The sequence below is a fragment of the Poecilia latipinna genome, unplaced genomic scaffold (assembly GCF_001443285.1).
Source record: "Poecilia latipinna isolate Pla-1442-1.1 unplaced genomic scaffold, P_latipinna-1.0 Scaffold611, whole genome shotgun sequence".
Taxonomy (NCBI): Eukaryota; Metazoa; Chordata; class Actinopteri; order Cyprinodontiformes; family Poeciliidae; genus Poecilia; species Poecilia latipinna.
In genome coordinates, this window is record NW_015113227.1 from 154,406 (window position 1) to 182,000 (window position 27,595).

The 27,595-nt window shown below is 38.8% G+C and overlaps 1 protein-coding gene across 2 annotated transcripts in view; it reads left to right on the top strand.

Annotated features, from left to right (window-relative positions):
- The first annotated feature begins 445 nt into the window (after positions 1–445).
- The window catches only part of adamts14 (ADAM metallopeptidase with thrombospondin type 1 motif, 14), a 61,479-nt gene continuing 34,329 nt past the window's right edge, over positions 446–27,595 (top strand). Inside the window, exons 1-6 of one of the 2 annotated variants that reach the window (XM_015043011.1) lie at positions 446–1,119; positions 1,387–1,802; positions 15,809–15,965; positions 19,474–19,670; positions 24,390–24,473; positions 26,264–26,420. In XM_015043011.1, coding sequence (XP_014898497.1) covers positions 1,041–1,119; positions 1,387–1,802; positions 15,809–15,965; positions 19,474–19,670; positions 24,390–24,473; positions 26,264–26,420 — 1,090 coding nt within the window. In that variant the 5' untranslated portion in view covers positions 446–1,040. The remainder of the gene's footprint in view (positions 1,120–1,386; positions 1,803–15,808; positions 15,966–19,473; positions 19,671–24,389; positions 24,474–26,263; positions 26,421–27,595) is intronic. The other variant, XM_015043012.1, reaches the window with a different exon arrangement.

Genomic DNA, 27,595 nt, shown 5'->3' on the forward strand with positions numbered 1-27,595 from the left:
CGGCCATTGGCTTTTGTAAGCGTTTTGTCGTCACCGGTGCCTCAGTGTAATGTGAAGGAATGCTGTTCCCAGATTTACTGCCATGTGATCACTAACATATGTTTGTGGACTAATGTAAACACGCTCTCTATGAGTTATTACCTTGCATCTGGAGTCTGGACGGGCTATTTCGGCGTGTTACAGAAGGAGAAATAGTCCAAATTCCATGACTGAACATCAGCTGTGTCTGAGGCTGTTTTCTTTTTCTCTCTCTCTCTCTCTCCCAACTTAATACGATTATATAACGTACTATTATTGCCTTTATGAGGGTGAGGGGGGGGGGGGGCGCGTGTCTCAATATGTGGCTGTCTTCAAGGGAGAATGCGCTCCCAGTGGTCGCAGTTTAGCAGTTGTGCGTTCCGGAACCGCACCATAGGTGCGTAATTGTGCACGACTGGACGGCAGATGTTCCACCGCTGGGACACTCTGTCTCTGCATCTCAACTCTACCTATTTTTTTTCTCCACCTCTCTCTCTCTCTCTCTCTCTCTCTCTCTGTCAGGGTAGGCGTGTGTTAACTCGGTGTTGTCCTGCTGAAAAAAAAAAGAAAAAAAAAGTTTTGAAAGAGAGGAGGAAAGAAAAGGGGAGAGGGGAAAAAGTGGGCAACAACTTCCAACCGTCCCGGTTCTTATACCGGAGAGTTTGTCGTCATCAGCACCCCCAGATATCTCTCTCTCCCCCCTCCCCGGTTCGGTTCCCTAAATGGACGCGGCAGTTTCGGTGTGTTCAGTTCAGCAAGGGCCAACACACTGGAAGCAGCTTCAGTTTGGCGTGTAGACCGGGGAGGACGCTGAGAAATGCCCGGCTGCCTCGCTGGAGCTCAGCTCTGAGCACTTTTGCTTTTGCGTTTTTGGGCTTCCTTCTTTTTTGTTGTTTGTTTTCTTTTTTGTCATTGGAGGTGGAGAGGAACTCTACTCACAAAGTTTACTACAGAAAGAAAAAGTAAAAAAAAAAAAAGAAAAAAGAAAAAAAAGTGGCAGCTCTCACACTTTAGCCCTCGCTATGGATTGTTTATATTTATTGATGTGCTTTTCACTTTGTCAAGTATGTATGGACCAAATTCTGGCTGCGGAATCAGAGGGTGAGTCTTTATCTTCACATTTTTTATTGCATTTTTATAAATGAAAAATGTATGCAAAACCCTAAAAGCAACAAAAAAAAGACGCATTATGTTGAAAATGAAAAGAAGTATTGTAGAATTTTCCACTGAATGCCCTCCATTTGGCATTCCATTCCTAAATAAGCATTTCTTATTTCACCTTTCTATTTATTTTTTTCTTTTTCCATTGGCACAGTTTATGTCCTTTTTTTTTATGTGATTCTTATTTGACACCATTTGTCCCATCAGAAAAACTCTCTGGAAAGTTAAGTGAATATGGTCTTATGGTGCCGTTCAGCACAGACTCCCACGGCCGGTACATTTCTCACGTGGTTTCTGCTGGAAGTGGAAGTAAAAGTGAGGCTGCTGATGAGAATCTCTCAGCTCCTGGCAGCAGAAGAAGAATGGCCCGCAGTGCCCCCCAGACGCCCTCGGTCACCTCTAGTACGGGTCAGCACTTGTTTTTCAATGTCACCTTGTTTGGGAAAGAGCTCCACCTTCGCCTGAAGGCCAACAGGAGGCTGGTGGCACCGGGAGCTTTCGTGGAATGGCAGGAGGACTTTGAGGAAAAGGCCAAGGAACGCATCCATCGGGACTGTGTCTTCACCGGCGATGTGACCGACATGCCGGAGGCCTCCGTGGCCATCAGCAACTGTGATGGACTGGTAAGTGTGAACCTTCAGTGGGGCTAAACACAAACAAATCAGTTCAACAATTGAAACAAACACATATACTGAAAAGATCCCTCTAAATGTTGTAGAACATTGTTTTTCTAAACTTCTACATGCTTTATACCTTCATAGAAGACGTCGATTAGACGGATTTTAAGCTTTTCTGAAGTGGGATTTCTGTAGATTAGCGATGAACGGAGGTTATCTCACGTACAGCAGGCAGCAGTCACAATGATGTCACTTTTAATAATCATAAAAGAAGTTCATTGTTGAGTTGAGAGAAGTTCTTATGGCTGATTCACACAGTAACTTACATAAGAGCCCTATCAATAGCAGTGTATATGTAAACGTTTTTTATGTGTTTAGATGGCCCAGACTGGGATGCAGTGATCCGTAGAAGATCTGAAATTAAGTAGGATGTTGGCCATGTGGTTTTTGTTTGGCCATATGATAGTGATGGTGATACAGTGCAGGATCGTGGGGAGTTTAACTGAAGCAGAGAAGAATCAGCCTTGAACAGGTAATATATATTATATATATAATATTATTAAATATCAGTTAATGGCAGCAAAATTAATGCCAATATTGATATCAATATTGGTCACGTTTTCATATTTGTACATCCCTATTCATGAAGTCACACTTTGCACGCCAAGAAAATATTCAGGCTGCTGGATGAAATATCACTGCAGTAGACTGACACACCTGATCTGAGTGCTGAAACCAATTTAGCTTAATAACTCCAATCTCAAAACGTTCATATCCGTTCATGTAAACCGCTTTTTAAATCTGTTGTTAATATTTACTCTTAGGAACAAACCAATGGCTGTCGTTCTGACCTTAGTTTTTTATTTATTTATTTTATTATTTTAACTGTCCAGGTAAGCAATTCTGTCTTCTAGAGTTCATAAATCCACAAGTATGAACTTATCAGCGCCTTATCAGATTGTTTAAAGGGATAGCTCAGGATTTCGAAGGGTCCGTTTGTTAAAAGGTTGTAACTCTGATTGCATCTTCATTCAGTATAAATCCACATTTATTGGTCCTGGAGGCTGCAGCTAACAGGTAGTCTGAGAGTGGCCAAGATCAAAGTACACTTCTGCCATTTAAAAACAAATCCAGTCTCAAAAATGTCACAGTGTAGCATCAAGCTAATTTACACAGTATATGGACGAAGGAGACGATGCGCTTCCAGAACATGTCGAGCTTTTCTGGCCAGAGCAACTATCAAATAGGAAGGTAAGTAAACGTTTTGCTTTGTTCACGGCTTTACTTTTACATCAAACGGTTACAATAGCTGGATCATTTTTAATGTTATCTTTTCAGAGCATCACTAGTGGCACACTGCTTCTGTGTAAAGAACCAAGCAGTGATGTTGCAGAGATTGGAGTTGTTTGAGGACGGTAGAGGTTTGCTGTGGTCTTGGTTCCTCTTCTACGAGCCATTAGCTTTGGGTCCACAAACAACTCCCCGGGATTTATTCTAAATAAAAACCCCAATAAAGTTGTCAGCTTCGAGCTTTATGCCCATCTCTGTAATGTGAAGTGCCTTGTACTTGTATAGCTCTTGATAAAGTGCTATACAAATACAAGCCAGTTACCTTTTAGGATGTCTGAGCTGTCCTTTCGATCTTTAACACTTTGAATTTATTTGACTGTACGTTGGCAGAGCAGGTGTTTGAATGTTTTTATTCTTAGACATTCAGTCGCCGAGTTAGCCGAAGCAGTAGCCCGCGGTCAGTAAATAATATTCTGTTTCCGTGGGATTTTTAGTTGCTTCTAATTGCCTTCTAAACATATTTTCATTTCTTAAGAGAAGCAGAGCACCTTACATCATACTGTTTTACTAAAATCTTTCACTGCGTACGTTTGTAAGCTGTCAAACAAAAGCACTTCGGGTTGAAACCAGCACTGCTGGCCAAGCTGAAGAGAGAGTGCATTTCGGCCCCCGCTCCACGCGGGACGCTCAGTTGGAGCAGCTGCAGTTGGGCACGCAATCAGCAGCTGTGTGCTGAGAAATCAATGATAACCATTTATTGAATCACGTCACGAACCCTGGCTGCACAGTTTTTCTATAAGCTGGTTTTGTGTGGTAACCCAACCTGACCTTAATGGCAAATGAGGTTACAGAAATCAAAATGATGACTAGCTCACACTGCTTGCGTTATCAACCGTTGTCACTGCAGTCCTAAAAGTTAAGTGGAAAGAGACAAGTTTATTACTTTATCTTATTGTTTCCCCTGAATGCTGTCTTTGATAGGAGACGAATTCTAACCGTGCTGCATTGTAAGCGCAAAAAGCATTTTTCAGTTTTAACAAACTCGTGAAACAAACTAGAGAAATTACGTGATGTATTAGAGAAATGATCTCTCTCTCTCTGTTCCACCTTTCCTCCATAATTAAGCAAAGGGAACAATTAACCATAAATTTGAATAATAAAAAGTCAACTTGTCTGCATCCTGCAGCATCAGATGCCCCCCCGCACCCCACGTCCCGCCTATTGCCACAGTCTGACATGTCATTCTGCTCTTGCGTGTGTTCAAATGTGTGTTCGGCTGTAACAAAACAGAGAGGGAGTGAGAAAAGCTGAGCCACTGATGGACGTTTACTGCAAAACAGTCGTGTGACACTTGAACGGGCAGGCTTGAGAGCAGCTAGTGCCAGAGCTATCCAAAGAGCGAAACTATCTCAAAACTATTTTTGACAGAAATCGCATGAGCCAAATCGCTGAGGAATAATACTAATAGATGCGCAGTTTGTGTTTTGAGAAAAGTTGTGTTAGTAAAAAAGTTTCACAAATTTCAACCTCTGTTTTGAAGACTTCATGTAGAGTAATTGAATTCAAGTTTGACCAGTTTAATTACTTATTACTTTGGGCTAGAGCTGATTCAACACAGTCAAGCGTCTCAAAAAACTCATTCGAAAAACATTCATATTAAGAGTTAGTCTGTGAGTCAGATTCCAACTTCATTGTCTTTAGCCAATTGCAATAGATGGTGACATGTTCTTCCACTGTTTTATATGGTGCGCCAGACACGGGGGCGGCAATAACAGAGTACAAAAAAAACATTGATTTAAGACCTGATTCAGAAAGCTCTAACATTCAGAAAGCAGGATCAGAATTTGGATTTGGTTTAAACCACATGAAAGGATGGCTCTGTCCTGCTCACTATCAGCAGTTCAAGCCGGTGGCGGTCGTGTGAGGTTATATTTTCTTGCTAATACTTTGACAAGGTAGGACGAAGCAGTTTTATTGGTGCAGCACATTTTCGGAAAAAAAAAGGGAGTTCAGAATGCGTTTTGTGATCAGAAGAAAAATAAACAAGCAAAATGCCAAAGAGAGGGAAAAAAATAACAGGCGGAAAAGCAGACTTCATTTCATGATGTTCCAGTTATTAATCAAAGTCAGTTGTGCACAAATGTGTTTTTAGCCTTAATTTGAAGGAACTCCGTGTTTCAACAGTTGCGCAGTTTTTGGAAGCTCGTTCCAAATTAGTGAGCATAAAAACCGAACGACGGTTCTCTGTGTTTGGTTCGGGATGTGGGGATGCAGAGTAGACTTGGACTAGAAGACCAGACAGCAGATCTTTAATGTATTTTGGTAGCAACTCATTGAGCCATTCATAAAATAAATTAAATAAAAATTCAAAACGTATTTTAAAGTGTATTCTCTGAGCTACAGGGGAACAAGTGTAAAGACTTTAAGATCCCGTCACGTCAACATCTGGAATGATATTTGAAGAGCGTGTCACGTGCGTTGCTGCATCTAAGTGGAAAACATGGGCCAAATCTGAATTGCTATCATTAGCTGTGCAATTAACTGTGATTAAGATGGGATTAGGTTAAGCACATCTGCTTTGCTCTGTAAAGTCTGCATACTGTCACACTCAGGCGCAGCATTAATCAGTCAAACGTGTTTAATTGTTACCATAACCACTTTACTAACTTCATAGGGGGAGTTCAGCAGCTTTAAAACACTTAATATGGCTTTGTCTGCACCAGCAGATCATTAGTAACAATGGGGATGTGGCAGAATGCAAACAAGAGGTTTTTATTTTTTTATTGTTATTCAGATTTATTGTTTCTTCAGAAGCTCATCATGCATGTGATGCTTGTGCCGATGGTGGTTTTAAATGAAACCCAAAAGAGCATGAAAAAACAACGTGTTGTTAAATAGCTTTAAATATTTCTAGACTTTAGCCTGTGAGAACTTTGAAAGACTTCCACTTTTTTTTTTGTGGAAAATATATTTTCTCAGAGTAACCCTTACACATAGCAGTGTGAAATATATCAGTTGTTTAATAAAACCAAACAACTAAGTAGCTCAAAATCATTCAATGAAAAAGTCAATTCTAAATATGGATAATATTAAATATAGATTGACTGTAGTCAATCACATTGATTACGTTAACTAATCTCAGAAGCCCTAAACTTTACTCAGTAACTGAAAAAGTTATTACTTATTCTGAAACTTTGGTGAGCACATTTATATTACCCGAGGAGCATTAGTGCTTTTTTGCTCAATTTCTACTTTAATTGGACCAGATCTGTGTTCCATCAACACTCCATTAGGAACTGACACATGTCTCTTAAAGCTACTTTTGTCCTTTTTGGGCTGTTCCATACAAGTCCGGCAAACCACCTTGAGAAAAAAATAAATTAAATCAAGCCATGCTTTCTTTACTATTGTAAAACCTGCGTATTTTGTACTATTTCCTGACAGACTGCTAGACTGCTGTTGTGCACTTTGGTGACTCAAGGCTGCAAGTGACGTGTTACCTTCCATGTAGCACATTGCTACAAAAAAAAAAAAAAAACTTTCCCATGCTTTTGGGCTGCATCTATCCATCAATCGAATCGACAAACGCCTGAGAGACAGGCGTGCTCATTCGTCACGAACCAAATGTCCTCACATGTGTTAAAGAATTGTAGCACCCCCCCCCCCATGCATTATATTTTAAAGGTTGAAGTAACAATGCTTCCACAAAATCTCAATTTCATAAACTCAGCCGATTTCACTACATGATAAATTGCTGGCTCCCTTTGGTATAAAAATCCCAGAACACATGAATATGAGTTACAAGTACAAATTGTAAAAGATAAAGGGAAAAGCAAAAACTGCCAGCTCAAATATTTCTGAGCAGCCATATTGCTCATGAGAAGCCAGTAAATCGCAGCTTGTTGATAAGAGGCCTTAATTAAACCCACACATAGCAGCTCTGATAGCCTGAGCAGAAACAACATCCATCAAGATCATCATAATTGATCAGTCTGCAGAGCCATCTGAGTGACGGCTGTTGCGGTATGACGGCGTCACGTCTGTCACGACGAGCTAACAGCTCAATATCTGGTCGGCAGTAATAATATTTCACAGTAACACGACCTGAGTTGCACCATCAGTTGTTGGCAAGCACCAACGATCCACCTCATTTGCTTTTCGCCACTTGTCTTTAAATCTCTATCTGACCAGATGTTTTGAAAGTTGGACAGAGAGGTGTTGGAGTTGGGGATATTGTCCTCGCCCAGTAGGATCGATGGGACAGGAGGTTTGAACTTCCTCCTTCTCTTTCTGCTCTCCGACTTTTCCAGCTCCTCTTGAGATTTGGGGTTGTAGTTCAGGTGTTATTTGAGCTTTTGAAATTCTTAAAAAAAAAAACAACCCAAAAAACAATACCTTGTTGTCACGGCGACGCATAACGACTGAGAGTAAAAGCAGAAAACAAAAGTGTATCTAACAAAAAAATGTGGCTTAGGTTTATTTCTTTTATTTGAGACACTGTGTGATGTTAGGACTCTGAAGACACATTCACAGAGGTGAAAGCGGGGGGGCCATCGCCACGTTTTGCTTGTGATTTATGTGAGCACTCCCTTTAAGAGGTGCTGTCAGACTCTTAGGAATATTGTCCATGTGATTCCTTGACTCAGAGCCAACTTAAATACAAACCTGTCGGAGCAAGCAGGGTGGGTGCTTGGGGAGCATTTGGAGCTACGCAGACAGGCTGACATGTAACGCTTGATGTGGAAGGGGCTCAAAAGATGATGCGTGATGAAAGGACTGTGAATGAAAGGCATAAAAAAGAAAAAAAAAAGTACATCACGCATTAGAGTCAGAATATGCGGGTCAGATCTTTGACACACATGGTGTGTTTTGTCGTACTGCCAGCATGAAGTCTTCAAAAGTGGATGAGTCAAGATCAGAGTAGATTCATATCAGGGATTCGTTTTTTCCTACCCACATCACGTGCATTTATTAAAACAAAGCATTGAGCGGGACGGTTTTTATATATATGTATATATATATTTTTGTCATGTTACAACCAGAAATAATAATCCTTTATTTGGATTTTATTTGTCAATTCAGAGAATGGAGTATGAATGGAATTTGAAAATTAAAAACTACAAAGTGTTTTGCACCTTTGTGTTCCAACCAATGCTCTTATCAAATAAGACCAGCTTCACTGTGTCTACCACCACCATGTTTTACAGCAGTGATAATGTTCTTTGGTTTTTCATGGAGCTGTTGGTTTCTTAATACTTTTTTTTTTTTTTTTTTTTTAAAACCCCCAGAGCCTTAACCGAACAGCTGGATTTTTAGTGAGACTAAATTACACTTAATAGGATTGTGTTTATTAATGTGTTTACTTCTGAAGTAATTAGTTGCACTGGATTTTTTTTTTCAGCGGTTTGTTTGTTATATTCTAAAAACAATGCATAGTTTTCCTTTCCATTTGTGTTGGGCTTTTAGTGTCAGTGTTTGGTTGTAACTGGATCAAATCTGAAAAAAAAAAAAAGATCAGGTTTCAAGGCATTTCATGACTTTAAGCAACACATTAGGCTTGTTTGATCCTCTGCCCTAAACCTGACGGTGCAACATTATTGGCATTTTTTATATCATTGATTAATCTTTGTTGCTAAAGTCCCACTGTTTTGTTGGCTGATCTGTACTCATAGTTTATTGTTTGACTGCCTCAAAGTTTGTGACATCCTCCTGTTGAAGTGTCCCCGTCTCGATGGCAACAGCTGGCACGCTACTGTTGTGGAATGATGAATGATGGCTATGATAATACCGGTGTTGCTCATGTGTTGGGAATTAGCCCAGATGACAGATGGCTAGAGTTACACGTGTGATGGATGTAACACGAGTGCCTTACACGCCCTGTCACCGGATGAGGAGCGCTATTTCTGTGTCTACCGGTCCAAAAATGACAGAGGCACCTAGCAACAGTCAAAGTGAGACATCTCGCTCTTTTTCAGGTGTAAGTAGAAGAGTTTCAGTTTCCATCCATTGTTAATGGAAATAGATGCAGACTGTTGTACCCATGCTTGCATGTTTTACTGGGATGATTCTAGCCTTCCAACACCCTGCTGGCATGTAGGCAGTCTCTAAATAAAGATCTACGCATGTGATCTCCAGTCAAAACTGTGATGTATTTCCTGTCACTCTCATCTTTTACTGCAGCATATACAGTATAGTTTTGTATTTAAATGTTCCCTAGACAAATGATGCGTCATCCACACTTATTAAAAATGACTTCATTTCTCTGTGAGTTAAAACGCTCAAATTAAAACTGAGATTACCGAGATTATGTTGCAACAAAAGCTGCTTGTTTAAACTTACGCTGCATGTCTGTAGCAGAGGTGCCAACATTTGTGGATGAATGTTGCTGACTCTCTTCGCTTTGATTTTATTTTCAAATTTTTTTATTGATTTGATCCAATAAGAGAGTTAACTTATTTGTTAATGTCAGGCATTAAGACTGAGGTCATTAATTTAACATCAAAATCCATCATCTTCCGTTGTACTTCACCTCCCACTACAGCTAGCAAGAAAGGATCATAATATGACAGACTAAACGATTAACAGTTGTTACCTTACTTTAATACTCTTGACAGGTATAAGGAAGCTAAAGACATGCAGTTTACTTTGAGAGCAAGAAGTCTGTGTGCAGTTGTGCTTTCCAATTCGTGCAACCCTTTCTCTTGATTGGGTCTGCTTTTATGATGCAGATTTCTACAGAAAAAAGTTTTAGTTTCCTGACTGAGTGAAGATAAATGTGGTGCTTAGATGAGAAGATGATGTCAGGATAACTTGTGCCTCACACCCCATATCCGCATAACCTTAACTTCTGAAAACCAACCAAAATCAAGGAAATGATTTCATCTGACATAGGAATTTTTATTTATTTATTTATTTATTTTTTTGTAGATTACATAGTTTTGTGATTCTTTGGAGAAAAAAAAAAAAAAAAACTTGATTAACTGATTAATTGTAGTTCAGTTGTTGTTTTGGAATAACATACTTTCTGTGCTAACATACAAACCGGACAAATTTAGCCAAAGACGTTCCTGTGTCTCATGCTGTTGCGAGTACCATGAGAAGTGTGTTTTCAAAAGACCTGTTTCTTGTTTTCAAACTGATTCGTTCCCTCGTGCAGCTTGTTGGTTGATTGAAATGTCCACTTGATGTTAGATTGGTGTGATTAATTCATGCAGATTACTGTTGTGATTATAACCCCTCTTTTTTTTATTATTTTTTATTCATGATTCTCTTCTCGATCAGTCATATATGCGAACACTGTGAGATGTAAAGGATAAAACGGAACGAGGAACTAATCTCCTTCCTCTACACTCTGTCCTGTTTAGTTATTTCCCCATTATATGACACTGCCACACAGGTGAGCCAAGGTCCTAATCTGTTGATAATTCTGTTTTTGTTTTTCTTTTTTCTCACAAAACCTGTATTTAACAGGAATAACAGAGATGTCCAGTCCCTTCGTAGTGCTATGTTGATCTTATTACAAAAGTTCAAGGGGTAAATTTCACAGAAAGAGTACATCACTGACTTCATGATGTAACACTGCAGTACCTTTCTAAGTCTCCCAGTTTTTTGGTGAATCAGTAAGAGAGAGCGTGCCTGGAACCTAAATGCATGTTTCCAAATAATCTACCACAAATTACAGGTTGAGCCTCCGGAACCAAACGCTGGCTTTTAATTTCCCTGCATCCGTAGCCTGTGGTGCTTATTCAGCTTTCGGATTTTTGTTTGTCTGACATGCACCATAAAGGATGACTCCATCAGATTATCTCAGGCAGTGATGTAACTGGACCACCAAGCGTGATGGCAACACCGCAGTGTAGCTATGCCTTTGTTTACCAGCTATCCGTGATTAATGGCGGACATTCAGAGCTGGAAATGACAAGAAGAAACAATAAATAGGAAAGATTTGATTTAGTTTTTTTTTTTTTTTTTAAAGAAACGATCATCCTTATCTTCACACATGAATCACGGCATGATTTCCTGTTGAGGAAAGCATGTTTGCAGTATTTGAAGCCTATTACGGTTCAGAGTAGTGTAAGATTTTGCATTGTTTCTTTTTGTGAAGAAGCAACCAAGCTCTTAACTTTGACTACTACTGGGTGACAGAGATGCATACTAACAAAAAGAAAAAAAAAAAAAAAGTTTGCCTTCATGCTTTCACCACTTAACCTTCCAGTAGGGATTTGAAAGGAATACTGTCTCACCCTAAAATGACATGCAGTGCATGTGGAACTTCAAAGTTGTCCCTGCAAAGGTGAGGAATTTAGTGCACCAGTGGGCTAAAGGTTCAGATTTATGTTCGGGTCTTTTTCGTGTGGTGTGGCACAGCCGGATGACTCCCCTCACAAACTGTATGCTGAGATTGTAGTTCAGCTTGTTGAGTAACATTATGGCCTCTATGTCACTTGACTTAAGTTAAAAAAAAACTAAAAAAACTTGCTATATAATTTATGCCTGTATAAATCTGTAAAACTGTGAAGTTGACAGTGGGGGGAAAAAAAAAAAAAGAACAAAACATAAGCTGTTATCTGTCACATGTACTCAGGCAATTATGAAACATGAGGGAACTCTTGATTGTTAATGCAACCCCTGTTAGAAAGTCACAGGGTTTTGTCTCAGGTTATTGTTAATCTAACAGTTATAGTTATAAAATTCATCCTCTTTTCTTCGATACCGCTAAACACGATGCAGGGCAGCCAACCTCCTTCGAGTGGAGTCGAGTGTAAGCTAATCGTACCAAAAATAGAAATTTTCTGGCACATCCTGACATAGTTGTCAAACCAAAGCCGACAACCATTAGGAGCGCGGCGACTTTGGATGAGCTGCAGACATTCATATGTCAGGTGGGAAGACTTATATTTGTCATGTGCTTCACAAATTTGGTAATGTGTGAGAGGGTGGGAAGTCATTGTTGAAAGATGATCATAAGAATTCATTTTTGTTGTTTGCAATCAGTCATGCAGGAGGAGCTCCGGTCAACTGAGACTAGAGGAAAGCATTTTGCACCAGCTGTTAATTGCTCAGTATTAATTTGCGTGGGTTGAATTAAAATTCACTCCTCAAGTTCAGAATTTTTATGTGTGGAAAATATAAAACAAAAAATAAATAAATAAACCTATGGCACTTTTTTTTCTGCTTAAAAATGATGCCATACTGCTTGTCTGGAAGAATTAAAAGTGACCCAACTCAAACTATGCAACAAGAGCGACACATGATCGAATTTGTTCTTAATGCAGACTTTTGTCTCTCACTCTTCTTTAACCCAACGGTGGGATGTCACCCTTAAGGGTAATAAATATATCACTGCTGTTGAGCAGAGAGTTACCAAACTCAGATCGTTCATTTCTGTTCCATATTTAGATTTCATTCAGCAGCTGTAAATACACACACACACTTGCCAGAGGTTTGGTTGGTGTCTCCGTGTCACGAAGATAATGATAGGTTGAAGAGGTTTTACTCCTTTCTCAACAAAGTCTTGGAGAAACACTTCGGCTGAAGACAGTGACTCTGACTCAGACTCTGGGCTTATTAGGGGTAATTTATCCAAGGTGGCACATTGAAGAAATGCACTTTTTACCAAAAGTGTAAAGTTATTTTTGTGCACTCTGAGTGGGATGTTTTTCATTGCAAACAAATGAAAATAGGCAAAAGCTTAAAAATGAAAGCAATATCAGCGCAATATCAGGAAAACATGCTGTAATGCTGGTCATACTTGGTGTTATGGCAATAACAATGATGACTCAGGGAATTATAAACACACTGAAAATCAGCAAGCACTTAAAAAGATGGAGTGCATTTTTTCGGAACATGACGTTCTCCACATTTTTTCATTAAGTGCATATTTTGTACGCTGTTTGTGTCCTTTAGCATCCCTTCATTTTGCTGTAGTGTTTAGATCTAATTTTCTTTACCCGGTCTAAAGTGACCCTGCTGTCAAATATTTATTGGCTGAGTTTGTCAAAAGGTAGCGACTAAATTGAAGTGATTATGATGATAATGATCACAAGCAAGGTTTCAGATGAAAAGTCTCTAATTTCTAAGATTAAAGACCAAATTTAAATGAGTTACTTTAAAATGTATTACAATGCAAGTTGTCAAAAACTAAACACGGAATAAAGGGTTTCAAACAATTTCATTTTGTTGATTAATAATGGGACTTTCTCAAATAGCAATATTTTGATGTACAAAATCGATGTACAATAAAATTGAAAAGTGCAAATATATTACAACCAGAAAATAATGCAAATCAAATGTGCACTTCTTGTGCAAAAAAAAAAGAATACAGACCCTCAAACTGTCTGCATAATCTGTTTTATTGAATTTTAAAACCTACCTTTCTCATTGTTATTGAGATTTTTGACTATTTTATCCCCCAACCTTTGTTGTGACAGCCATCCTATGATGTAGCTTGTAATGTAATGTATGATATTACAGTCCCTTGTATACTTTATTTTTTCCTTCAAAAATAGCTGTTTGGAAGAGGTTTGCAGAGTTAACCTAAACCTCAAGTCAAAGCGCAGCTTTGTGTTACATTATATGACGTCAGTGATCCCATGTTGAGCCCTGATATCTCTTGTAAAGCAGTAACTGTGTGGTCTGTTGAACTTGCTTCCAAAATGTGACTCAATACTGTCCTCAAAACACATCCTGTGTACAGACAGAGCAGCTGTTATCAATACCATTACATAAACAATGCATCACATGACCAGACAGGATGCTCTCTGCAATAAAGAGAGGCTTTCATAATTTAATAACACTTATTCATACCCTGCAAGTAATTTCAACTCCTTCCTGCACATATTTGTTATTTTGCCACAATTAGTTGCAACGGTTTAGAGGTGCATCTACCAGCTTTGGAGATTTAGAGTCGGCACTTCTTGTTTATTCTCCTCCTTTGCAAAATAGCTCAGATTGGACAGAGCATGTCTGTGCATAGCAATTTTCCAGTGCTGCCTTCTCAATTGCACTTAACCATAGACTTTGACTGGGCTATCATAATGTCCGAGTATTCTTTGACCTAAACCGCTCCATTGTAGCTCCGGTTCAGATCTTTGTCCCACTGAAGGTAAGCCTCCATCCCAACCTCGAGTCCAAAAGCGGCGTCTAATTGGTTTCTTTAATGATTTGCCCGTATTTATCTTTAGCGATTCTTCCATCAAATCTGACCAGCTACTGAAGAAAACCTGGTTAGTTTTCCACTACACAAAACATTTTGAATTAAAGCCAAAAAGTTACATGTTGGTTTCTTAAAGATGTGCAGCACTGGAGAGTTCTTCAGGAGGTCTTCTTATGGTCTTCTGCTGCTTCTCCGTTTAATGTTCTCTTTATCTGACCTGTCAGTTTAGATGGACAGCCACGTCTTGACTCGATTTTATTAGTCACAATCATCACAATCATTCTGTTTTTAGATGATGAACTGGCCAGTGTTCTGAGCGATAAAGCTTGTTATAATCTATTGTAATTTAACGCTGTTTTAAGTTTCACTATAACATTTCTTTTCACCTGGTGCTGTTTGTTTACTTAGGTTCACGTGGCAGATGGATTTAGTTGAATTAATCTAATTTATTAATCACAGAAGTATTTCTTAAGGGTAACTGGTTAAGCCTGAAGTTATTTAGGGGTAAATATAAATTTCTACATATTTTTTTTTTTTTCACAAGAGAATCCCAATACAATTAAGTCTGTGGTTGTAATGGGGCAAATGAGAAAATGTTCCAAATATAAGCTATTGTTAGGCACAATAAATATGTAGAACTTGAAAAAGTTCTGAATAAACAAGCAAAAATAAAAGTGAACTTGGGATATTAGCAAGTTCATCCTGTTCTACTGCAGTTCTGCTCAATAATAAACCAATGATAAAATACTAAACCCCCGTAACCCTGTCCATATAACAAAATGAGCACAAAGTGTGTCCTTCTGAACACAGACAGATGTAACTTACAGTGACAAATAAACTGATTTTCTATGCAAATAAAATGCACAATCTGTTGCAATGTTTATAAAAATGCCTCACTCTGTATTATGTGGGCGTTTTGTATATTTATGCAATCAAGAGAAAATGGCAGGTTTGTGGTTGACTTGAATTAGAGAATGGCTGCTTCCTTCCACACTGACCTTTTTTTTTTGTAGACACTCGGCAACAAGCAAGAGAGAAGTCTTCCTCAGCAAACATGATTGATTTCTCATGCCGAAAATTATATTTCTGTAGCTCGATTAATGTTAAAATGTCTAGAAGCTAATAAAATGTCTTTGTGAAGTGTTTGAATATTCAGGTTAAACTGAAGAGGCATCGTCTGTGTGAAGGAAGAAAGCTTTGTAGTAGGGTTAGGGTTTGAAACAAACTGCATGTTATAGTGGAAACTCATTAAAGCAAAAGGCAAAAAATCAAAGATATAAATTATTAAAGGTTTTTCTATAATCGATTCAGAGTTTATTATAGAGGCACACAAACGAATTAGATTAGTAAAGCGTCACAAACTTTTTTTGAGCTGTAGAACATTCAAGTTATTCACTAATAACTGTTTAGAAATAATCTTCAAAGCTGCCAAGTTGTGTCCACCTTCACCATTCCTTGTTGCGCTGAATCCTCCAACTGACCGGCTCTGCTGTTATTACAGGATCCAGTTGGATTAACTTGATTTAAAGAAAGAGTGGTGCTCTGATGCAAAGTTCTGTTTTTCCAGGCAGGCCTGATCCGCACTGATAATGGCGAGTTTTTCATTGAACCACTTGAGAAAGGCCAACAGGATGTGGAAGTAAAGGGGCGAGTGCACGTGGTCTACCGCAGATCGGCCATCAAGCGGGAGACGGGCCAGCGGAAAGAGGACTTGCACAATGAAGGTAGGAGGAAAGGAGACTTACATCAGTGGAAACAAAAAAAAGCACTGTGTGGGTTTGAGTTGTTTTGTGGCTGCAAAACGAACAGAACGGCTCAGCTGCATGGTCACTTTTAGGTCCTACAAGAAGGACACATCAGGTATTTATTTAAAATGGATAAAAAGACATAACCTTTTCTCGCTGCTCCACATCAAATCAGAATAAAAACTTATTCTTTTGTGTTCAGATTGTGTTAACTGAATTATTTGTAGTTGCTAAATATAAAAATAATAAAAAGGATAATTTTTAACTTTTTGTTCAAATTCTGAAGTTTGCATCCATTTTTCAAGTATTTTGGTAGATTTGTCTTTCAAACCGTATGACTTCTGTTAAATGCTGAATCCTTCTACCTACCAGCTCCTTTTGGCCCATTGCTTCTGACAGTCGCATTTATTGAAACTTGCTTGGCTACACATTTAAGAACTGTTCACAAACTTTCTCTAGGCTTGAGACCAAGCCTCCAAAACGTTGGCTTTCTTGTCCTGAAGTCCATCGTCCGTTTGAAAGACAGATTTGTGCCCAAGCTTTGACTTTTCTAGACGTCTTCTCAGATGCCGCTTCGATATTTCCACATGTGCAATCTACTTGGTAGCGTGCTTCAATCTCTCCTGCAGCAAAACGCTCAAACAACATGATACTGCCACCCTCGTACATCACAGCTGCGATGGTGTTCTCCGGCTTTCAAGCTTCCCCCATTTTGTCTCCAAAATGGAGCAGTGTCATAAAAGCCAAAAATGAAGGTCTTTGCCTCTGAGTCCATTTGTAAAATGTCATCAGGCTTTTTTGTGTTGTAATGGCTTGTTCCTTGCTGAGTGGGCTTTCAGCCCCCGTCAGCACACTGCTAATTTCACTGTGGATAATGATATTCTCTCACCAGCATTGTCCATCACTTTTGTTCTTTGTCTCTGGGACACTGAACCCTTCTCCTTCCTGAGCTGTATGATAGCTGCACATTATTCTCATGATGTAAACTTGCATACAAATTGTTTGAAAAGGTGAATGCAGCACCTTCAGCCACTTGGAAAATGTATTCAAAGAAGAGCTGTGGATGTCCAAAATTGTCTTGCTGATTGTGTAATTTCTTTATATATATATATATTTTCTGATCTGAAAAAATTGTTGGTGTTCCTCTGATCAGTGTAAATACTGAATATTAATCTTTCAGAAGCTCACCATGTGAGAATGCCACAAAGTATTTAAAGTCAGACTAGTCATCGTGTACTTTTGACTTTCTAAAGAAATGGAAATATATGTATATTTTTCTTTTACAAATAGAAGTTTGAAAAGTGTTGTCTGCATGTTTTTCCAGATTCTCCCGGCATTTCCCTCTACCAGCTTTGCATGTCAAATTATGGAAATCTGAATCTACGCTTTTTGCCAAAATATCTCAAGCTCACAGATCTGGAAAACATTTATCGGCACATATTCTAAACTGTATTCGGTTTCGGACTTTGACTGGGACAATCTAACACTGAAATGCTCCTTGCCATTCAGTTTGTAGTTCTGGGTGTTTGTTGCTCTCCTGCTGGAAGGTGAAGCTCAGCGCTCACCAGCTTCATTATAATGTTTCACTATTGGGATGGTGTGTTCAGCATGATGATGCGTCTGGCTAGAACACCTTCTTCTACTTGTTATTTGTGGCCCTTTATGGCTTCTGGCAAACTGCAAAACAGTCCATCGTGTCCAGATTAGGCTGTCGCTGAATACCTGGTCACATTTAATTCGTTCAAGTTTGTGAATATAACAAGACAAAATTTGGTAAAGTTGGAGGGGTGTGAATACTTTTGCATGTTGTGGTAGGTGGAGTTGATTTGAGCTTCCAAAAAGGAGAGATGTTGCACCTTTATGTTCCACTTTGATCTCAGTATGTGGTAGTCTTTACTTGCAAATTTACTACTTTCATCTGGGAAATTATAAGTGTTCGCCCAAAAATATACCCCAGACGTTCCAAAACAGGCAGACCAGACGGTCATGCTGAGCCAGACATCAACACAGGGGTCAGAGAGAAGCAAACACTGAGCTTTATACCGAAGACATCTTTTGCAAAAAAACATTCTTATATGCATGAACACGTTTTAAATCCGATACCAAAGCAACAGCGACCAGTATGCGCTCATGTCAAGTGTGACTTTATCTCTGCCTCCGGCCGCTGTCTTCCAAGAAAAATCCAATGTAGCGTAAGCCTTGAGATTTTTCAAAGAGCTGGCAAGGTGGCATGTTTTACAATGGAAAGAAGCCGAAAGCTCAAAAGAACAAAACAGAGCAATTATGCTGTAATATGTTGGGACTCCCTTATTACTGGTTAAGTTGAGTTCTTTGCTGTTTTGACAAATGTGCCCCAAATTAGACATCCTGTGGCAGACTGCAATGCTTGGAGCCACAGTGACCTTAAAACGAGCTGAATAGACGGCTGATAGGCTTCAGCAGAAAATACTGTTTTCCCTTAGTTAGCTTAGTTAGCTTATCAAACCGTTTGTGCTTCCTTTGACTTGATTAAAAAAAAAAAAAGATGACCTCCACTCTGCAGGGTGTGACAGTGTTTGGGTATGGTGCTTTCACAGATGAGAAAATAATACGATTTTAGAATGTCTGAATGAACCAGATGCTTTGGGGTGTCATATAAAATATCTTCTTACATCTGTATGTCTCATGGCTAACTTTGAGCCTTCTTCACTCAGTCACTACAAACACGCTTGGTAAGATACGTTCACTCATCCGGGTAAAAAGAAATCTACTTTTTTTAGCTTCTGACTGACCGGTCACTAGATAGAGGTGGTAAAGGTGAAAATCAGCTGATTTCTACTATGCTTATTGTTAGAGAGATAATGTGTGGTGAACCAACATATTATTTCCATCTGAAAGTCCAGTTGGGCTCTGCTTCCTCAGCACCAAACATACAGAAAACACTGAATATCATACATAATTAAAGGTAGAGGAGCTGTAGCTTGCAAATTCAATCCCATCTTGCACATTTTAAAGGTTACTCCAACTCTGCAGCTTTAAGGTTACTCTCTGGGTATCTATTAGGCCCAGCAGTGGAAGCACTGTTCACAAAACCAGCTGGTAGGATGAGGAATGCTGTGCTCTAATGGCACAATGGGAGACTCAGGAGCGCAGTGGAGCCAAGAAAAGGGGGTGAACTTTCATTGACTGTCCATCAATTTCTTCTCCTTTAACAATTGATTCAGCATCTGCTGGAAAAGTCACTATTTTTACAACCTATTTTCTGCCTCTTCAGCCATGATTGTTTTACCATCCAGTCCTACAGCTGACTGGCTCTGATATAATCATGAGCAACATTTTTATTTTATTTTTTTCATCGAATACAATAATTGCAATTTCCTGTAAGTTATTTGGTTTCAGGTAATCTCCAAACAAAATATTTTGTTTGCTTTGATGTACAATGTGATTTTTAGCATATACATTTTGCTTTTACATGGTGTTATGTTGTGTCCTCCTCATGTCTCTGCAGTGGCAGATGTTGGCATCGCAGACCTTCCTGCAGCTCTGGACTTGGTCGAACATAAACTCTCCGAGTCCGAGCGGAAGAGGAGGCACGCGAAGAAAGACGACTACAACATCGAGGTTCTGCTGGCTGTGGATGACTCAGTGATCCGTTTCCACGGCAAGGAGCACGTGCAGAATTACGTTCTCACCCTAATGAACATTGTAAGTTCTGAAAAGTGTGACATGCATTAGTACTCACCTCTCTGTATTATTACACCCCTGAAATACAGTATTGTCCAAGCACTTACCTAAAAAAAATAAATTTCCTAATCGGCAATTACTCGTGTATTCGACCAAACAGCGACCTGGTTGTCAGATGTAATTCTAGATGTAAAAGTGTGCTATTTCTTAATTTTTTTTTTGTCTCTAAAACCACGTGTCTCTGCCATAAAATATTGCTGAATGTGTTTATATTGACATCAAGCTCTGCCACATTCTCCTTCGCAGCTGACAGATTACCGATGAGAGACGGGGCCAAAACGAGAAACTCCCTGAGAAACTCTCAGCTCGTTCGTTGCAGGTTCCACCAGCTCCTTCCACCATAATCTTCTTACTGAGCCTAAGTCCCCCCACCACCCTCCAAGTCAGATTTTCACAGGGAGCTGGTTTCACTCTGTAACAGTTACCATTTGGACCATGCACAGCAGTCTGATTAGCTGCATTAGAGCACTTAGAAAGTTGAGTGGGAGCAGTACGGAGCAGCCATGGAAAGTGGTGCCAGACGTTTGTTTGAACTGCCAAAGCTCTTCTTACATAGAATGATGTGTTTATTTAATTAGGAATTCATATTCAAAATCTGGTGCCAAATGTCTTTAACAGAGCAAAATGTCTGACTTTTACTGAGCTTGATTGTACTGAGTAGCAGCTCTGACTCATGCACACTCGGTATCTGTCAGACCTTGGTGTCTAATGCACTCTGATGACTTAATAGCATTGGAAAGGGCTATCTGGAGGAGTGCATTTGAAGTAATCTGGTTTAAAATGGACTTGAGCGTCACAGTAGATAAAATCAGGTAATTAAAAGTTGTCTGAATGTATCTCCCATTATGTTGGACTTTTATTTATTTATTTATATTCTTTAACTTAAAAAGTGGTGCAGTTTAAACAATCGAAGGTCAGAATCCTTCAGCTCTGCTTGTAAGCCACGGGTTTGCTGTGTCTGAAAGAGCTCTGCCCGCTCAAATCCCTCCGAATCCCTGCTCCAGGGCTGTAGAATGTGTAGTACCACCTGGAGAAACTCTCCCCGAGGGATTGATTACTGAACATCCTGTCTGCACAATGCCAAGGTGACTAGTGAGGTCTCTGTTGCACAATGGTCATGTTGTTTGACCACTGCAGACCACGTTTAGTCCATGTCAGTGCGAAGCCGTACGCAAGCCAGAGACACCTAGCGCCTGTAGAGCACAGCTGCTAGGCTCATTTTCCCCCCACAACAGCTCCGTTTCAGTCCTTCTTGTGTGTGTAGGTGTGTTTGTGAGTGCTCCTCCTGGATTTGCAATTACCTCGGTGTGCACGGAGCTGACCCGTCCCTCATCTGGACTCGCTGGAAAGTTAAGAATGCAACCACCCGAATCTCTCAGTTGAAAGAAAAAAAAAACTCCACAAACCCTTACAAATTCCATGACAAAACTTTTTTTGTTGCTATTTTTTTTTTTTTACACTTTCTTTGTTTTTCACTGGCGTCTGTGTTACGATCCAATATAAACACATGGATATAAGTCAGTGTAGGCATTCCTAGGGATTTTGCGTAGCAAATCTGTGCAACCTCTCGGTCACTCAGAGGTTCCTGATTTGTTAACTGAAGTTTGTTTCTGTAAGTGGAATATTTACCTAAATAGACTTGGGTGTAACCTGCATCCCGGAGGAAATTTGGATTCAGACCAGAAAAAGGTTTTTCTTCCTAGGTGGCAAATGTTGCTTTTTTTTTTTTTTTGTTCAGTTAGCATTTCCATGTAAAGAATTAATTCTTCTACCATTATCAGCCAGAGGTTGCACAGAGGAAAGTAGGTTGTCAGTTTTGTTACAGCTTCCTTGACGACTATGTTTTTTTATCTTCATAATGGGAGGAAACTGGACTATTAACATGACAAGGGAAACTTACTAGTTAAGGATTCTCCATGGTGTGTTTTGAGGAAAAAAAGAAACAAAATCCTGTAGAAACTTTAAACGGAATTAGACAAAAGCATGGCAAATAATAAAAAAATAAATAAAATAAAAAACTCCCAACTGACTCTTTAAGGGTTGATTAAAAACCTCTGACTTAGTTGGGTGAGTCTTATTCATAAAGGATTCTAAATTTCTGCCTGACTGTCAGAGCATAGCTCCTCTGAAAGATGCACTTCAGGGGAAGGAGTCATCATGATGCGCTTATTAACCAATCAGAAGCAAATCTGGGGTTACATGAGAACTGTGCCATGCCAGAAAAGCAATGGAAAATAGTATCTCTTTTTTTTAAACCATGTTTTTTGTTTACTTTTTCTTTCAGTTTCAAAAATATCAACAGTCACTATTTACCCAAAATAACTATCACACAGGAACAATGATGACAACCATAGTCATATACCTCTCACTGTTTAGAAATGTTACCTGTATCTGTAAGAACTTAGTTTTTATTAGATATTAAGCCCAGAGAAGCCATTTGAGTGATCAGGAAAAAAGAGAGCCCCTGTAGGTGAGAGGTAAAAGCACAGGAGTATTAATGCAGTGCACTTTGTACTCATTTATAAACGCAAAATAAAAATACTTATTGCACCGAATGTAGATAATTTTGTTCCTTTTAAAACTATAAAATGAGTTAATCACGTTAGAATAAAGCACATTATGCTCTCCAAAGAAAGCTGCGGTAAAACAGCCTGTTTTTACATAAGCAGGTTGTTTTTACGACAGCCTATTTGCTTTAGCGTTAATGAAATCGTTAGACTACACCTCAGGGCCCAATGACCCTAATTAACCACTCAACCTTTTCCAGCCAAGGGCTCTGCAATATTGAAAGACCGAGCCTGGCAACAGCATGGGGAAATAATGCTTTTGCTCTGCAGCGCATCGAAAATTAAACAGCTTTCAACAAAAGCACTTCATACCGCAACAAAATGAAAGGGAAATTTGAATTATGTCTAAACAACATGGCTGATTTAGGCCAACATAAATGCATTAACCCATGCTAAATGGATGCAATGCTTCACAATGTCTTGACTGGTGAAAGATAATCTGTTGACTTGAGAATACTAGAGAATCATTCATAAATTTTCTGTCAAAAGATAAGAAATCGTCTCTAATGTGTCCATACACTTTTACTTGTAGGATGAGCATCTTATGATATTGATATTGACATATTTTTCAAATATGTCAATAAAGAGAAAGCAGGATGTGTGTGAGCTCAATGCAAAGAAGAAGACTGCAACTTTCCCCACTGGTACAAAACATTTTCATTCATCTTTAACTTTGCATCCATTTCTTTTTAAAATGACATGAAGTTATATGTTCCAGCATAAAAATACTCAATTATCCCAACTGGTTTAACAGATGTTCATTATTACAGCTTTCGCTTCCAAAGCTCTAGATTTGGCCACAGATGCTTGTGAAAAGAAAATAACTGTTGATGACGAAGAACTCATTTTTGCCGTGCAATGTTTTAATAAGTTTGTCATATCATTGCTTTTCACTCAGAAATGGTACGATTTTAACCATATGTTGCAAAAGTATTTAGACTTGTAAAGCATTTTGAATTTTACTCAGAACAAAAAGCTAAATGTATTTAATTGAGATTTTATGTAATAGACGAACACAAGGTAAAGGATTCATTTAGTAAAAAAAAAAAACAAGTATTTTTTCTCTTTAAATACCTGTTTCATCTCCCTTTGTTAAAACTATATTTTGCTGCAAGTCTTTTGAGGCATTTGCCCATAAGCTTTGCAGCTCCTCCAGAGTTACCTTGGATGTCTTGACTCTTTCTCCGATTAATGCACTCGTTACATGACCTGGAAGAGGCTGGAAACCAAGCATAAAAATGGAACAAATTGACAGAAGATTAAGCAGATAAATTGGGCAGGGAATGACAGAAACTGAGAAGCTTAAAGTGCTGGGGAGTTTGATCAGTGAACAAGAAACCGGTGGTTTCTTGTTCACTGGGGACTGGGGGGAGGCAAACCAGGCAGACTGAGGGAAGGAGAATAATTAACTCAAGGGAAGCAGAAGCAGGACTAATAGGATCAAGCAAACAAACGAAAAAAATACCTGAGAGTGTCTCAAGAGAAATTAGTCGAATTGGCTATAGGCGAATGCAATCTCAAATTGTGTTGCAAACCTGAGCGTAACTTGCATGGAGATCAAAATGTGTAATTTTTTTCCAACTTTTGCTGCTGATCTGTGATCGCTTCACATTTTAAAATTCTAGAAGACAGAAATAAAAACTAGTATAAATACAAGAATCTCTCATCTATCAGTCGTGTGAGGCTTAAAACTCACCCAGTCAGAATTATTGAAGTTTTTTAATTTAATTTAATTTTTTATGCCTAGCAGAATTTTTAAGTCAGAAGTTGTCACAGGAGGCACTCTGACTAGATAAGGAGTTAGATCAGTTTTTTTATTTTTTTTTATTTTTTTTTACTTCAGCTGCCGCTTCTTCAAAGTACATTTCATCAAACCAGCTAATTGGTTCTATGGGGCTCCAAATGAGGGCTGATATGTAGAAATATCTTTTTAAAGAATATGAATTACATTCTGTGGAACATTTGGCTTAGAATTTGAATGAGATTGTAGCATAGCATGGAATTATATCAAACTCTTAAAACTTGGAATATTCACTAATATCTGTTAGATATGCAGATTAGCATCATAATCCACTTTGTTGAGCAGTGACAGAGCCTCTTTCTTTCATTTCAGGTTGATGAGATCTACCATGATGAGTCTTTGGGAACCAATATCAACATTGTGCTCGTCCGCATGATAATGGTGGGGTACAGACAGGTGAGTTATGTATTACACTGTTAACATTTTAGCATAGAGATGTGCAAGCTTGCTTGAAATGTCTAAGTATTGTCTTAAATTACCTTTGCCTCAGAGAGTAGCTATATGGAGTAAAAGTAGTGTCATAAAACTGGTAAAAAAGATACATAAGAAGTTGAAACAATTAGTTTTAAAAATAATGTACGGTATTCTAAATTATTTTCTGTAGATTAGTGAATGCCTCCTTTTGCTTGCTTCTGATGGGTCAAACTTTGAAAAATCCCCTTTTACATCCAAATCAAAATTGTTTTGTCTACATATCACAAGGTCTGTGGCTTCTTTCTTGTATGCAAGTATAACTTTTAAAGCAATTTAAATTAACTTTGTTTTTCATTTTATGTCATTGAAATGAAAAACTAAATCTTGCTGTCTCAAGAATAAAAATGTATTTGCAGTCATTTATGTATGTCCAAGATGTCAATATAAGTGTGATTTCACACACACATTCTAAAGAAAACACATTAAATACACCCCATACAAGAGGTCTACTTAAGATGAAAAACTTCCTGTTTTTCTTTCTATATCTATGGTGCAATGTTCCTGCATGCTGCCTGCTTATTTTAGCTGATACACCCTACACTTATTTTCAGATAATTGCATTCTGTTTTGACATTTTTGTCACAATCATGATTGTGTTTTTCAACATGCTTTAAAGTAGAGCTACTAGCAATTGAGGTTTGTGTTCCTGTCTGGGTAGGTTTTCAGCTATGCTGCTTTTTTTTTTTTTTTTTAGTATTTTGGATCATGAACTGGATATGACCTTTCCGACGTTCTTTGTGATGCTATTTCCTGACTAATGTTGTCTGACAAAATCTTTGATGTTCTTCATGGAGAATCTGTTTTGACGCAGCATTAAGTTACATGAAGTTAAAATTGGTTCTTCAGAGCTAATATTAATGCACGTTGCCTTTTATTTCCTCATAATTAGCTGATGTTGGCCGCAGCTTTTAGCACACATCAGTTGGATGTGTCATCAGTCCTGCTTTCAACAGACATTTAGGAAAAATCAAGGTCTGACTTCACTTCTTAGCCTCACCTGCTCCGTTTCGGAGCCGAGCTGAGCAGATTTTATGACATAGCTGAGGAGGAGAAAGCTGGGCTTCTTGCTCACATTTCAGCTCAGACCGTTTTCACCTGGACATTATTTACCTGCATGTTAGAAGTCCGAGAAAAAACTCATACATATGATTTGCTCATCAAGATTCCAGGTTATTTCTGACTCCATGAAATCCTTTCGTCCGCAAAATTGCTTTGCGAAAGAGAAGTGGAAGAAAATGAGATATGGTTCTTAATCATTTTTACGAAAAACATACCGTGAAAGTTTGTCATCTGTTTTAATTTACCCAACCTTAGTCAGCACTTTGCAGAGCCACCTTGCTATTATCACAAACTTTCAATACGTGAACCAATTGAAAATATTGTCTTAATTTCATCTCCAAATAATTACTCTTTGTTATAGATTACTCCATTGTATTTCTGTCTATATAACTGAATATAGTCTGCAGCTTTAAGCCTTTGGGAGTCTTTCGAATAAAGTTTTCTCCTTTTAAAGCATTTAGCTGTAAATAATCTCCGATTTTCCCTGGCTGCGCAGGTGTTCCCTCTCTTTAATGCTCCGCAAGTTAACAATGAGGTGTCAGCTCGTCTTATTTAACCTGCTAAGCAGAGGAACCACTGCTGAGGGAATTCAAAGGAAGAACTAATGCAATTTCTAATCACATCCCTTTTTTCCTCCCTTTGTTATTCTACAGTCTGTAAGCCTGATTGAGCGTGGTAACCCCTCCCGCAGCCTAGAGCAGGTGTGCCGATGGGCCAACACTCAGCAGCGCCGTGACCCTGAGCACGCCGAGTACCACGACCACGCCATCTTCCTCACAAGGCAAGATTTTGGTCCCGCAGGTATGCAAGGTACTGTATTTTTCTCGATCGAGGACTGTGCAGACTGACTGCTGATATCTGCTTCAATTCACAAAAAAAAGGGGGTTGGCTTCCTTCATGTCTTGCCCAGGTAAGGTTGATGGAAACTCTCATGTGGGTTTTTCTCATAAAGAAATCTGCCAATGGCGAAATCACTGGATGGAAAAAAAAAAAAAAAAAAGTTTTTTCAGAACCTTGCTGACTTGATGTTGATGCCACCCTGTTAAAAAAAAAAAAGATAAATTGGTAAAGTTGAAGAAGGATTTTGGCATGTAGAGAAAAAACAGAAATTAGTTTTTATTTTATTTTATTTTTTTTGCTCATTTTAAAATTAATCTCTTCATCAGTTCACATGTATGCAGTAGTTGGCAATTTTTGTGCTATATACATGTTGTTCTCACCCTGTGTTTCTCTTTTTCAGCCCTTCAAAACAAACTTTGAAGTGAGCAGCCAAACCGGCACAAAAACTGTCTCCAGAATAAGAAATGTTTCGCTGAGCTAAAGCTTGGTATCTTGTATTGACCTGTGCACAGTCTCAACTTCTGATGTACATGTGTCAAGTTTAGAGGAAGGCCTCGGGCTACCTGCTTTGCTTGTCACACCCAGGGATGTTGCCATAGATGCAGTTGTGTTGTGCTCATAACAAGCCCAGTTTCTATAGAGTGTTACACCATGTTGCCCTGGAGCCCGCGCTGTCTCTCAGGGTCACGAGAAGACATCGCACTCTCTCGTCAGGGCTTAGCCACGGGATGGCAGATTCTATACCCAAATATAGATTTTGGGTGGGTGGGAATGATTTTTTTTTTTTTAAAAGGTAAATGAACAAAAGAGAATGGATTTCAAATGGAATCATAAAGCACAGATTTACACAATCAATTCACTTTCTCTCAAGATCTGGTTTCAAGATTAAGATGCAAGATATTGTGGGTTGAAACAACATCCATAACCCTTTTTGCACATTACGACCATAAACTTCAATGTGTTTCGTTATTCAGTGTGATTTCCCACCGTAGAGGGTTTTCAGGGTTTTTTCTTTTTATTTGAAAGTGGGAGAAGCATTTCTATTCAAACCACTTTACTCTGATATGCGGAAATAAAACAGAGTGAAACAGGTTTTCTTCAGAAGTACCGAAACTTTAAAATAGAGTATGGATTTCTGCTACAGT